Genomic DNA, 13,782 nt, shown 5'->3' with positions numbered 1-13,782 from the left:
CTTCCGAGAAGTGAGAATCATGAAGTTTCTGAATCACCCAAACATTGGTGAGTGATTTAGAAAGAACCCGTCTAACTGGCCACACCACAATTAATAGAATTATTTTAATATTTCAAGTCAGCGTCTGACATGAATCATCGGAATGGTCCGATCCAAGATAAGACCAGTCTGCTGAAATCATTGAAATCGGCATTCCTGAGGCTTTGATGTCATAGACGTTGAAGAAATGGACTGTTTGATATGTGCTGATATGCACTCGCTCAAGCCAACACACACGTCAGATACTGCTGATGTATTGAACTGTGTGTTTAAGTGTGTGTGTGTGTGTGTGTGTGCCTGTGCTGTGACGGTGGTCTTGACGGAAACGCTAGCTCATTAGCGCTCAGCTTCTGCTCATAAATATCAAAGAACAGAGCAGAAATATGAAAGGAAAGACCTGCCCCATTTGAGGATGCAGCACTGTGGATTCAGTCCTGATTCAGATTCTTTGCTCTCTCTCTGTTCAATGGCCGCGTGTGTCTGTGCTGGTATCACATCACACAATCACAACTGATTGATCTGAAACGCTCCTTGATCTTTTCCATGACGACACACACAAAGTAGGGATTATGTATTTTATTCATTGCATTAATGTCAAACAGTAGTGGCCTGTTTTCGTTGAATAGACTGTGATGAATAGCGTAGCTCTGAGCTTTAAAACCGACTCCTAAAGCCTGTTCATTTTTATAATTCGACTTTATTAATGCATCTCTCTTTATTAGATGCTGTTTGTTTGGATTTGCATTTTTTCCTTTAGAGTTTGTGGGTTTTTATTGTTGCTTATGAGATGTTTTTCATGAGAAAAAAATTATTGTCGCTGCTGCTCAGCTCAGGAGACTCATTCTAATGCAGTTTGTAAGTGTAATCTTTAGTGCTAAACTTTGGTTATAATCTTGTCAGCTGCTCAAGATAGATATGGTGGGTTTCGTAGCTTTCATCATATAGAAATAGATGTATTTATCCCCACTGCTTTCCTTCATACTTCAAACTCATATGGTGTTATCACATGTAGTAATAATGCTGTGCTTTAGAGGTGTAGATGTAGGAGTCGAATGGCAAATTTTCACAATTCTCTGAAAATATACCACATTGAATTGTTTAGAATACAGACAATTAAAAAGATTCACACAGTTTCCAAATCAGATGTGACAGTTGATTTGTTTGTATACTACGAAAGCTAAAATGCAACACAGTCACAGGCACCTATTGCTAATAGAGTGCTGCAGTGATGGCGTGTTTTTTTTTAGGATATATTCTATAAATATAATTTTTCCATTGGCTTTTAGATTATTCCAGGAAATAAGCACGGTGATGAAATAAGCACTTTATGAATTTTCAAGCCCAAATACATAATATATCGGCAGGAGTAAAAAGCTAAATGTAGGCTATTAATGAACAACACCATGTTAGAATAGTTTGCAAAAGCAATTATAAACACAGTGAGGCTGTAAAAGTGGACTAGTGAGTAGATGAGTTTACCTGTACTGTAGAGTAGATGGGTTTAGCCACTTGTTAGCAACTGTTCTTTTCAAGACAAGTAAAAGCTTTAAAAAAATCACAAGGGGTTTTTACTCATGTATTGTATGTCATGAGTAAAGTGTGAAAATGTCTGCCTTGTGTTAACCACAGACCTTATTTCAGCCAATTAACCAAAAACCTATTTAAAAAATTTACTTCAGGACAATGGAACCAGAATGTTAACTTGTTTCGGGTTTTGACCTACAAAAATGTCATCCCTGTAGAACTCTATTGATTTTGGGCCAGTAAGATCATGATGTGAATGATTTCACAGAGATGTGTCATTTCTTGTTAATTCTTGTTTGGAATGTACCTAAAATTCAAATTTGGTGTGAATAGTCTCTTACATGTTTTGATTTGTGATCATCTCTCTTTTTCTCCACCAGTGAAGTTATTTGAGGTGATCGAGACGGACAAGACACTGTATTTAGTCATGGAATATGCCAGTGGAGGTGAGTGGGCTGAAAGACTAGAACTGCCAGCTGTCAATCATGTCAAGACCTAAAAATCAGGACACTGCATTTTAAATAATGTCATGAATTCTCCCATCTTCCTTTCTCCTTTGCCTGATCTGTCTGTTCTTCTCCTCTACTTGTACCACTTCTTCTGTACCTCTTGTCTTTCTCTGTCATTTTCTACTCTATTGCAATGTTCCCCTCTTCCATTTCCAAGGCGAGGTTTTTGATTACCTTGTTGCTCACGGGAGGATGAAAGAAAAGGAAGCGCGTGCCAAATTTAGACAGGTCAGTGCGAGTGCGTGTGAGTGAGTCATGCTTCAGTGTCAAAGCTCACATGTACGTACAATGAGGTCTGAGTGAAAATGCTTCCATTTTTCTATTATAACTTTTAATTACTGATCATATCATCAGTTTGAGTGCGGTAGTTAAAATTAACATGAATTAACATAAAAGCTGACGATCATGTTCTGCAGGATGATGTGAGAATGATCCAAACGGAATTGTGTGTTTTAATGGAAGCAAGAACATCTGACATCTGTACAGAATTTTAATTGTAATATTTTACAATAAAACTGTTTTTATTGTATATATGATCTAATAAATGGAGCCTTGGTAAGCATATACTGTTTGTGACAGGCGGTGCCAAGTGGTCCTTTTTTGCTAGTACGAACGTGTGTGTATGTGCTCATTAACTCTGCTGTGTGCATGTGTGTGTATGATGGCTTAATTACTGATAGAAAAGCTCAATCGAAGAGCGACAACTCCCATGAGCAGCCAAAATGACTTCACATACTCTCCTGATTACTCACCACACCTTCTTTCTGTATCTCTCTAGATTGTCTCAGCTGTGCAGTATTGCCATCAGAAGTGTATTGTACACCGAGATCTTAAGGTGAGAATGTGTGCTTGTGTGTGTATTAGGGCCCTTAGGGTCTGTTACATATAAACATGCCCTGAGCAGCAAGTTCTGCATTCAGCTGTACCTTCATCTTTGACATGGTCTTTAGTAGTTCTTCTGTGTCTGTCACCAAAGTCCATTACAGAAGTCCAGGTGAAGGAATGAGTCCTCTATTCACACACACACACACACACCCACACACTATCATGAGTGTACTCTGAACTCTGGAACTGCTGACCCCTGATCTTCTCCTTGTTAAGATGAAAGGAAGTGTCTCTCTGGATGAACGTTCCCATGATGATACTCTATCCATGTAACTAAAGTTGCTTATTGGTCCAAACCATCATCATAGTGACTCTTGAACCTTGAATTTAGTCACTGTCTCCATGCATAACAATGTAATTATCTTGCGCCCCGTTCAGGACCCCCAGAAATCCTGCATAGTGTACAATTGTGTGTCTTAACCTCTTCCTTTTTCTCTCTATAAGCTAGTCTCTTTTTTTGCACACACAAACACACGCACAGAGATGTACACTAAATAATGTCACCGCAGTGCTGGAGATGTATTGATTACAATAGAAAAGGGCAGTGTTTGCCATATTGATTTAATATGAGCACCACAAAAAATATAGCATTTACCCAGATTTGCAAATGTGCTGTAATAGTGATGCATCTCTGTGTGTGTGTGTGTGTGTGTGTTTGTGTGTATGAGTGTGTGTTAACCATTAAGCCACACCTCTGTTGTGGCTACAGAGGTTTCTGGCAGTTCAGGTTGGATTGCAGGATCTATATCGCATTTCTTTCAAGTTGCAGACATGTTGATTGTATTGTATTCAGAGGCGGTTGCCCCAGCAAAGGAAATTAAAATGATTGAAATAGTTTTGCCCTCAATAGTTGCAAGCAAAAAACATACATAATTCAAAAGTTTGGGGTCAGTAATATTTTCTTTATATATATATATATGTTCTTGAGTTTCTTTAGATCGCGGCATGATGTGTTGCTCTTTAAGCATGCTTCACTTTGTCAGACAGATTCTATTTAAGTGATTTCTTGATTCAACAGGTCTGGCAGTAATCAGTAAATAGTAATAATATTTCACAATATAAGTTTTTACTGTATTTTCCAATGAATCAAAATGAATGCAGCTTTGGTTAGCAGGTATGTGTATAAAATCTTATTGAATCCAAACTTCTGAATAATGTACAGTAGTGATGCGCGGATGAGCTAAAACGTCACCCGAATCCGCAGCTTCACAGTCACATCCAAAGCGCGTACTGCGAGTACCAAATTGAGAAATTACTGTCGGATTTGTCTTAAGTTAATGTAAACAGTTGCAAAATAAAACGCACGAGTATCAGTATTGGATCCGTGAAATAGGTCTTGTGACAGCAGCCTAGCTGTGCCGTCTTTTATTAATGTTAATCAAACAACAAAACTTACTGCTCTTGACTAAATAATGTTTTGTTGAATAACTTTTAATGTTAATTTACAGTTTATTCAATTTCTGTAGCCTATTTAAAACACGTTCATAATTTAGAAAATGTAGTTAATACTTGCATCATTAATGATTTATTTTATCCACCCGCGACCCACCCGCAAATAATCAGAATGCATTTTTTTATTACCCGACCCACCCGATCCGCGGATTATCCGCAGCGCCCGCGGATATAACCGCCATCCGCGCATCACTAATGTACAGCATGACCAGTGTAGTCTGATTCTTGAATGAATGACTCTTATGAGTCAGTTCTTTTTATTGAATTGGTCTAAAAGTCTCAAATCAGTCTTGAACACATAGGTTAATGTCTTTTTCTTTCACTCATCTCCAAATTGAGAAGTACCAAGAAATCGTATTGTATTAACTGTGACTGGTTTGTCTACATGACAGTATGTAGTTAACATACAGGGCCCTTTTGCAAAAACAATGAACACTGAACTCAGTGAAATGTGATTGATTAACATCATGTTAAACAGCCAATGGGCACACAGATGACATATTAAATACAACACAGCTAAATTCAGTCTTGCAAAGGCAATATAATATCACTTTCGTTAGATTTTCGTGCTGCCCATGCCTCATCCATTTCTTTGTTGCTGTGTGTTTGCATGTTGTAAAAGTTTGGCTCTGTTGGCAGAGTAATATTTAACTCTGCAAACCCCGCATCTGTTGCTAGGCAACACGGTCTCTCTTCGCGGCTAAAGTTGGTGTGTAGATGTTGAGTGGCAGCACAGAGGGCAAGTCTCAACACCTTCACAAACACATACACAATAGCATGAGAGAACTCATTAGGTAAAGTTGGGCAAACACCCTGAAGGAAGAGAAACGGGCATTTCCGATAGACAATTGAGCGCTGAGGTCAAAAAGGGAGATGTGTGTGTTGCTGATTATGTGAACGATGAACACTTAACACTTCTTGTTCACTGTATCAAGCTTCTTACCATTATGCCTCTTTTTCTCCCTCAGGCTGAGAATCTTTTACTGGATGCTGACATGAACATAAAGATCGCTGACTTTGGTTTCAGTAACGAGTTTATGGTGGGCAATAAACTCGACACGTTTTGCGGGAGCCCACCGTATGCCGCCCCTGAACTCTTCCAGGGCAAAAAGTATGACGGTCCAGAGGTGGATGTGTGGAGTCTCGGGGTCATACTTTACACGCTGGTTAGTGGCTCGCTGCCTTTTGATGGACAGAACCTGAAGGTGGGAGACACTAAATATCTGTCTTAATATTCTTGTTTGTCTCTGTCCTTTTATGTTTCTTCATATGTACTGTATCATCCTCATTGTGTTTCTCTTCGTCTTATGCAGGAGTTGCGAGAGCGTGTTTTAAGAGGGAAATATAGGATTCCCTTCTACATGTCCACAGACTGTGAGAACCTGCTGAAGAAGTTTCTCATCCTCAATCCTACCAAGAGGGGAAGTTTGGAGGTGCGCTTGATTTAGACATGTATACACATCTGATATCTGTCTGTAAACTAAAATACAGGCCTTACATTTAAAGTAGCTTAAAGTATGAGTTTTCAATGTAAAATATGAAAAAAATATTTTAAAAACAAAAACAGTACATTACTATGAACTTCTATATGCTGAGCCTGAAATCTAAAAAGTTGAAAGCTAAAACAGAAGCGGGGCAAACGTTGCAAGTTTTTGTTTACAGTAGCAAGTTGGCATGGCTACTGTTTTATTTGACAGCAATATGGCGGAAAAGGCATTTTGCATGGCGCTTTTCTTTTTAAAACCATTCCTTAACACTGCGTCTTGCGTTTTTAGATGCAACAATGCATTCTGTGTGAACAGCCCCTTAAGGGGGTGAATTAAAATGAGAAATTTCTTGATTTTTAATTGTTTTATCTTATTTTAATGCTTTTTTGTCTCATTTTAAATCATTTTAAGTCATCTTAAGACCACTTTGACGCTTGTTGAGGTCTCCTAGTGGACCCTGGTCCTGGTTGAGAGCCAGTGATTTTGAATACATTTATTAATTAAAATTTAATCAATTTCTACTACAAGTTTTTTTGCTTCTTTTGATTGATTGATACAATCTGTTACATTTACCTAATGCTTTATATTTTGCATTTAAACATGTGAATGACAAACTTATGTTTTGCTTTTATTCAGATAAGCAGATTTTTTGGCAAAAATTTGCACTTGAATTCATAGTCTGGTTGCCTAAAAACACTTAAAGATATGGTTGTGTGATCCCTCACCATTCTCTGTCTGTGTATCTGCCGTTGGCTCAGCAGCAGATCATGAAGGATCGCTGGATGAATGTAGGTCATGAAGATGATGATCTGAAGCCTTACATTGAGCCCCAACCTGACTACAAAGACCCCAGGAGAACAGGTGTGTGTGATTCTCACACATTTGAAATAGTTTAGATGTTAAGAAAACGTTCCAAGATTTGGAAGTGTTTTACAAAGGTATTGCAATGACATTGTGTGTATGTTGCCCATTTAGACATAATGCTTCAGATGGGTTTCAGTCAAGAGGAAATTGAGGAATCTCTCATCAAACAAAAATACAATGAAGTCATGGCAACCTACCTGCTGCTTAACTATAGGAATTCAGAGGTACACGCATATATAAACACACACACACATACTTTAATGCCCACAGAGGCAGCTAAATGATGATGAAACTTTTTGTTTGAAATTTCGGACTCGCAGCTTGACGAGGGTGTCAACTTGTCGCTAAAGCCACGCCCAGGAAGTGACCTCACTAACAGCAATGGCCCTTCTCCACCTCATATGGTACAGCGCAGTGTGTCATCCACTCAGAAACCGGTCAGAAGATCAACAGATCAGGGTGAGCGGATTGGGAGCGTTTGTGAATGAAGACCTTTATAAACACACAATCACACGTACTGTATGTTTGCCCTACATACTCTCTCTTCTTTGTCCCTCAGGCTCATACTCGAAACGGCCTCAGGGAGAAAACAAGCATAGAGTGGAGGATTCTGGGAGGAAAGGTTCAAGTAGCTCCACCAAAGTTCCACCCAGTCCAGTTACCTCCAGCGAACGCAAAAAGAGTTCCACACCCTCTACTGTAAGTGTGTCTGTTTGGTGATATGTTTCTTAGAGAATTATTTATTCTTTAATTTTTTATATATTGTGTCTGAAAACTGATAAATGGAAAAATTACATTTCTACATTATTTTGTGTAAATACACTACTAAACTAAAATCATTTTAAATGCTACAAGTGAAGTTATGCATTATGTACAGTATAACAATATTATTTTTAATATATGCTTAAGATTACATTTAACACTGTTATTAAAAAAAACTAATTGCCAAGTGAGTGTTAGGTGACAGCAAAGTCTAACTAAATATAAAAGTTGGATGAAAGAGAATGTACAATTAAATATCGTACCAGAGGTACACACATACCATTAGTTAGACAAATAATACTTGTTCAACAGTATTTTGAGCTGTGGCATTCATGTGTCCTTTCCCAATTCTCTGCCCCCTCTTGTCTTGTCACTTCCACACTCGACTGCCAAACAGAGAAGTTTTTTCAATCTATAAAACACAATTATGCAAAAAAGGGAACTATATCAATTAGAGTATGTTTATCTATACAGAGTGCTTGTTGATCTTTTACAAGTTAGGGCACTCAAGCTTATCAACAGAACTAATACAGTACCAAAGTCACGTCATGTTCTTTAGTTCAGTTTCCATGTACTTGAAGAACATGTAATTACATTATGGATTGAGGAAGCTTTTGACATAATAGCAGGGTAATTTTTAAACATCTTAACTACTGCTTCTGTTCCCAGTTACACGAGGGTGCTCTGAAAAGCCTGCTGCTTTCCACACTGATATTTTTCATGCAGCAGATGGCTGGAAGTGCTTGCCCAGGGTTGAAGCGCACTCTCTGACCAAGAGATGTTTGGCACGTCCAAAGCTCATGGCTTCTGCTCTCAAGTTATTTCTGTGAAAATGCTACAGAGGATGCTATTTTGAGCTTTAACACAGCACATCATACTTGGAGTTTCTAGGTTTGCACATCTTTAGATAGTGTGCCTTTTCCCTTTGTTTTTAAAGTGCAGATACTATTGTATGAATAGGCCCTGTCTGAGTACTAACCAAGTAGTAGCTCTACCACAAGTTGGATGAGAGAGCAAACATTTTCACACCTTGAGCAATAGACAAAAATGTTTTTTGTTTCTAGTTTGTCATTCACCCAGGGTTTGTAGCAGGGCTGTCCTTTGTATGGTTCATAGCATGATTCATTTAATCACTCCTAGCCCAAACTTGGATTACTGTTGCAGTTCCAGAACTAATACATGCAAATGTGCATTTGTCAGAAAAATCTAGTAAAGAGATTATAGAAATTTAAGCTGCAGTCCGTAACTTTTGGTTCTCTAGCGGTTAATAAACAGAACTGCGTGTGTCTTGCGGAAGAACATTGTAGCCGGAGCTACTTCTCTCTGTTTATGTCTATGACAAATCACGCAGAAACTGGGCTACTCTACTTCTGTCTGAAGTAGTATGAATATAAAAACTCATTATAAGTGTACCGTAGTGATTCAGGATAAGCCAAAAACACGGTTTGGAAAATGGATTCATGATGTTCTCACTTATATAAATTTTGTACATTTTGAACACAAAAAGTTGCGGACTGCCGCTTTAAAGAATATTATTATAGAAATTATGGAAATATATTATAGAAATTGTAAATATGGTTTAATATCACTTGTAATAATAGTAAAATTTATAATTATTTATTACTATTATTATTATTATTATTATTAAAACAATTCAATTTTAGCTTTAATTTATTTTTTGTAAGTTTTAGTACTTTAAATTCAATTAAAGTTTATTAGTATACTGCTTTTTTAAGATATAAATCGTTGCAAAGCAGCTTTACAGAAAATGTAAGTTTCTATTTTAAAGTTTCTACATTATATTTAGTAGTAGCTTATCAGTGGTGACTGTCAAGTTGATGTCCATATGGAAGAAATGTACAGTAAAATTCATGCAGTTAGTTAATGACAGACGGTGAACACTAATAACTGCAGTGATTATATGTTGTGATTAAACTTATAGCAGAATTTGGTAGTTTTGTATGTTGTTTGAGGGTTGGCATCATCTGAGGTCCTCTGAGGAAGATCTAAATGTATTTTATTTCACTTAGTTGCCAAGGCTGCATTTTCTCGTTGTTGTTTACATTTTTTGTAAGTTTATTTTTCATCTAATATTTATATTTTTTTTATTTCAGCCTTATTTCAGTTTACAAAAACAGTTATTAATAGTTCTAGGGCAGCGGTTTTCAATTCCAGTCCCCGTGATTAACAGGATATTACACCATGATTCCAGTTCGAAGCGAGCATATATGTTCCATTCAAAGGGCATTAAAGTGCGCAAGACGTGAATATAAATAGTATTTATTTACAGAGGTATATTATGTCACACTCCACGCTTCTCTAGTAAGTTTTGTCTGTGTGTGAAGATGCTGCAGGCCACGGCGTAGCACACATCCATGAATGAATGTTCCGAAGTGAAGTTAACCTCAACAGATTTCCCCTGCTCAGGGAGTAGGGAGCAATGAACACTGTGTAGGGACCATGTCAGTCAGAACACAGTTCTCTTCTAACGAGCTGATGATCTGAATCAGGTTTGTTAAACAAGAGAGACATGCAAAATATGCGGAGCGGTTTTTAAGGCATCTTTACATAGTTGAGTTAGGGCTGCTTTGTGCCTGCTTAAAATTCTGTGTAAAGACATAAGCCTGACTAAATAATGCCAGCTGTGACCCACGCCAGTCCCTAGTTTCAAAGCATGTGGTTATCATTGCTGTGTAAATGCATTTATGCCATTTCCGAGCAGCTTTAGACCTTCTGTGTGAAGACACCTAAATGCCACTTCAAAAGTACTTCTCTGAAACCTTTGCAGTGTAAATTTGGCATTAGTTAACAGTAACAACATTGGTTTGCACCTGTGTGTGTGTTTGTGATTTCAGAATAGTATCCTGTCCACAGGCACAAGCCGCAGCAGAAATTCCCCCGTTTCTGAGAGAGCCACTCTCGGAGTGCAAAACGGCAAGGACAGGTACACCCAAAGACACATGCATCTGTTGAAAGAGTGTAAATCTCAAAAAAGGCAAAGTACAGAAAAACACTTACCGTTCTCTTACTGTCACACACACGTATACGGGCACAGTTCATCCCTCTAGATAAGATCACTAACAACACCAGTCACCATACACACACACACACACACAGTCTACTTCTATCTCCTGTCTCTATGCTGTTGGCCGTTACCTGCCATGGAGCCCAGACTGGCGTGCTTTTGATCTCCAGAAAGGCTAAATTGTGCCAGATTGGCATACTTCATCCTGGGTTTCAGCCGGATTAGTGATGCCTAGAGAACCATCTCATTAAGACCCACACACTCATTTACAGAGAAAGATGTCCATCACCAGAGTATTCTTTTGAAAACCTTTTAGATGCCTTAATTGGTAAAATCACAGTCACACGTGCATGCATTAAAGCGTCATCTAAACCCCATATAAACCTCCCACCATCATCGGCGACAAACACTAAGTCAGTCATCCTTCACTTCCTGTGCACCACTAACCATTCATGCATCATAACTGCTCCTTCTCCAGCATTCATATTGCTGCTTATGCTCACATTCCACACACTCCAGTGTCTTCACTATATCAATTATGCATAAGCATATGCATGAGATGTATTTTTAAAAATGGAGATAGAGCTTTCTGCCTTCTGGAGTCTTGTTGCATGAAGATGATGTCTTCTGTGCTACCAAAGTGTTGAATGGTGACCATCAGATGCTTTTATTATGGTCACGAGTCAAATCGATGTGCATGTACCTTGTAGTTTAAAAACTGTTCATTGGTTAATCAACTGAGACAAAACATATCTGTGGGAATTTGAAATCTGAATGTGCACTTTTGCTCTGTCAACAAGTGTCAGTTCCAGTGCAGAAAGCCCTATGCCGTTAGTAATAATGAAGGCTTGTTCAGACCAAGTTTAAATATACAGGGATGATAAGATTTCAAAAGGAACCAATGCATTTCTATGAAATCCTTTGTACCAAGCTCTGAATAACATACCGTATGGATCATTTGTTGTACTTTTATCATTATTATTATTAGTGTCATTATTTGTTTATGGTTCTGATGAAGAAAACAAACTCAGACAAATAAGATAGTAGATTTTAGGTCATGTGTCAGGAACTGACCTATCAGTAAACGACCGAGTAAGATTTGATTTTGATAACAGAAGCTTGCAGTTTTTGCAGAGCTACTTAGATACACACAGAATAACAAAAATAACACAATACTAAAATACCACATACTGTTAAAATGTTTGGGGTCAGTAACATTTTTTAAGAAATCAATGCTTTTATTCACATGCAATGTTACAGTGCAAAAAAGACGTGATGTTACAAAATACTTCAATTATAGACAAGCTCTCTTGAACTTTGTATTCATCAAAGAATACTGAAAAAGGTCTTTATGGTTTGATATGTTTTCTTAAGCAAGCATCAAATCAGCATATTAGAATGGTTTCTGAATTATCGCGACACTGAAGACTGGAGTAATGACTGATGAAAATTCAGCTTTGCCATCGCAAGAGTAATGACATTTTTAAATATATTGAAATAGGAAACAGTTATTATAAATTGTAATATTATTTCACAATATAACTATTTTGCTGTATTTTAGATCAAGTAAATGCAGCCTTGGTGAGCATATAAGAATTAAAAAAAAAATTAAAAAATCTTACAGACTCCAGACAGAAGTGTATATACAGAACAGTGGCTATATACAAGAGAATATGTGTTTGTACATAAAGTAAGATAAATTATGGCATAGGAGCAGGATTGGAGAAGACTACTGTATATTCACAGTAGTACTGTGGGTCACATTGACCAGAATATATATTTTTTTCCTTTCAACTTTCATCATTGGACTTGATGTGTATGGTTTTGGTGCAAGGAGTTGTTATACTTTCTCTCATTCTCTCAATTCTCTCATCATTTACTCACTCTCATGCCGACCCAGATGTATATGACTTTCTTTCCCAAAGCTGATGCTTCAAAAACCACACAAAATGAACATGAAGGTAATCCACACGGCCCCAGTTATTGAATCAATGTCTGAAGTAAAACAATAGGTATAAGAAAAATAATATTATTAATATTATTATTTTTTAACTATAACCTATCACTTCTGGCCAACTGTCATATGTCTTGTTCTGAGGCAGGGGTCCTGTACACTTTCATTATTTGGAGAAATATTGAGTATTTTTAGAAAAATCTTTGTGTATGTCTAAACAAAAGTAAATCATAAGTCCTGTGGGATGACATAAGGGTGAGTAAATGATGAGATATTTTTTTGTTTTTGGGCGGAGTATCACTTGAACTTGGTGTGAACAAGCCTTTAACTGTTGTTATTAGAGCTGTGCTCTGCTACTGTAGTTCTCTATGGGTGTGTAAGTATGTTATGATAACACTAATGAATTGAGAAAGACCCCATGAATTCAAATTATGGTTTCTTGAATAAGAACATCATCTGTTCCTAACATCAACTTTTGAATAGCAATAGCAAGTAGCAATCATGTGATGTATACAAAAGGCTATTTAAAAAAGGCCTGCGATATGTCACGTCCCAACGTCCTGTTTAAGTAACTAATGTTTCGACAGGAAAGAAAACCGTTTCCATCAAACGATTTCATGGGGTCTTTAAGAGTTATAACCTTTTGTCCATTTAATGCTACTGCAGGTTTTGTTGATTTGCCTGTGTGTTTTCTCATGAGCTTATCTGAAGGCATTCAGACGGTGTGTCGGGTTAAATATTCCCCACACATCCCTCTTTCTTTTCCATTTATTTCTCTCTCTCCTGGATCATTTGTCTTTGAACACTCATTTTGTTTTTCTTCTGTCTGCGTTGTGAGTGTGTGTGACTTTGTATGTCTTTGTTAGTGTATGTATAGCTTTAAATGGATTAGGGTGGCTTGTGATGGAAAAAAGCACCATTAACACTGTTGTAAGGTTGCTGTAGTCGTCTGTAATAGGCTTAGCTTCTCTCTGCCACATAGCAAGGTGATAGCATGTTATTTCTCCACTACAAGCTCAAATAATCCCTGCATAGTGGCATGTGGTTGTGTGTGTGTTTCTTTTGTGCTTTTCTATGAAATCAGCACTCTTGTTTGACCTCCCTCTCCCTCCCTCCATCTCTCTTGTGTTATTCACCACTGTCTCTCACTTTAGATGCCCAGATACATCTATCTATCTATCTATCTATTGCTCTCTCATCTATTTATCGCTTTTTTGGCGCTCTTTCTATCAATCAGTTGGTTCATCTATCTATCTATCTATCTATCGCTTTGTTTGACAC

At 37.5% G+C, this 13,782-nt stretch overlaps 1 protein-coding gene across 5 annotated transcripts in view; it reads left to right on the top strand.

The window, feature by feature from the left end:
• mark2b (MAP/microtubule affinity-regulating kinase 2b) overlaps nucleotides 1-13,782 on the top strand; it is a 53,396-nt gene that overhangs the window by 24,567 nt on the left and 15,047 nt on the right. For all 5 annotated transcript variants that reach the window (XM_016490752.1, XM_016490751.1, XM_016490754.1 and 2 more), the window contains exons 4-14: nucleotides 1-47; nucleotides 1,944-2,009; nucleotides 2,230-2,300; nucleotides 2,851-2,907; nucleotides 5,378-5,614; nucleotides 5,723-5,842; nucleotides 6,655-6,757; nucleotides 6,872-6,984; nucleotides 7,081-7,219; nucleotides 7,320-7,459; nucleotides 10,378-10,466. In XM_016490752.1, the coding sequence (XP_016346238.1) occupies nucleotides 1-47; nucleotides 1,944-2,009; nucleotides 2,230-2,300; nucleotides 2,851-2,907; nucleotides 5,378-5,614; nucleotides 5,723-5,842; nucleotides 6,655-6,757; nucleotides 6,872-6,984; nucleotides 7,081-7,219; nucleotides 7,320-7,459; nucleotides 10,378-10,466 (1,182 nt within the window). The remainder of the gene's footprint in view (nucleotides 48-1,943; nucleotides 2,010-2,229; nucleotides 2,301-2,850; nucleotides 2,908-5,377; nucleotides 5,615-5,722; nucleotides 5,843-6,654; nucleotides 6,758-6,871; nucleotides 6,985-7,080; nucleotides 7,220-7,319; nucleotides 7,460-10,377; nucleotides 10,467-13,782) is intronic.

This window comes from Sinocyclocheilus anshuiensis, unplaced genomic scaffold, assembly GCF_001515605.1.
Source record: "Sinocyclocheilus anshuiensis isolate Anshui unplaced genomic scaffold, SAMN03320099.WGS_v1.1 scaffold426, whole genome shotgun sequence".
Taxonomy (NCBI): domain Eukaryota; kingdom Metazoa; phylum Chordata; class Actinopteri; order Cypriniformes; family Cyprinidae; genus Sinocyclocheilus; species Sinocyclocheilus anshuiensis.
Note: the sequence above shows the minus strand (reverse complement) of the source record. Positions and strands in the feature narration are given on the sequence as shown.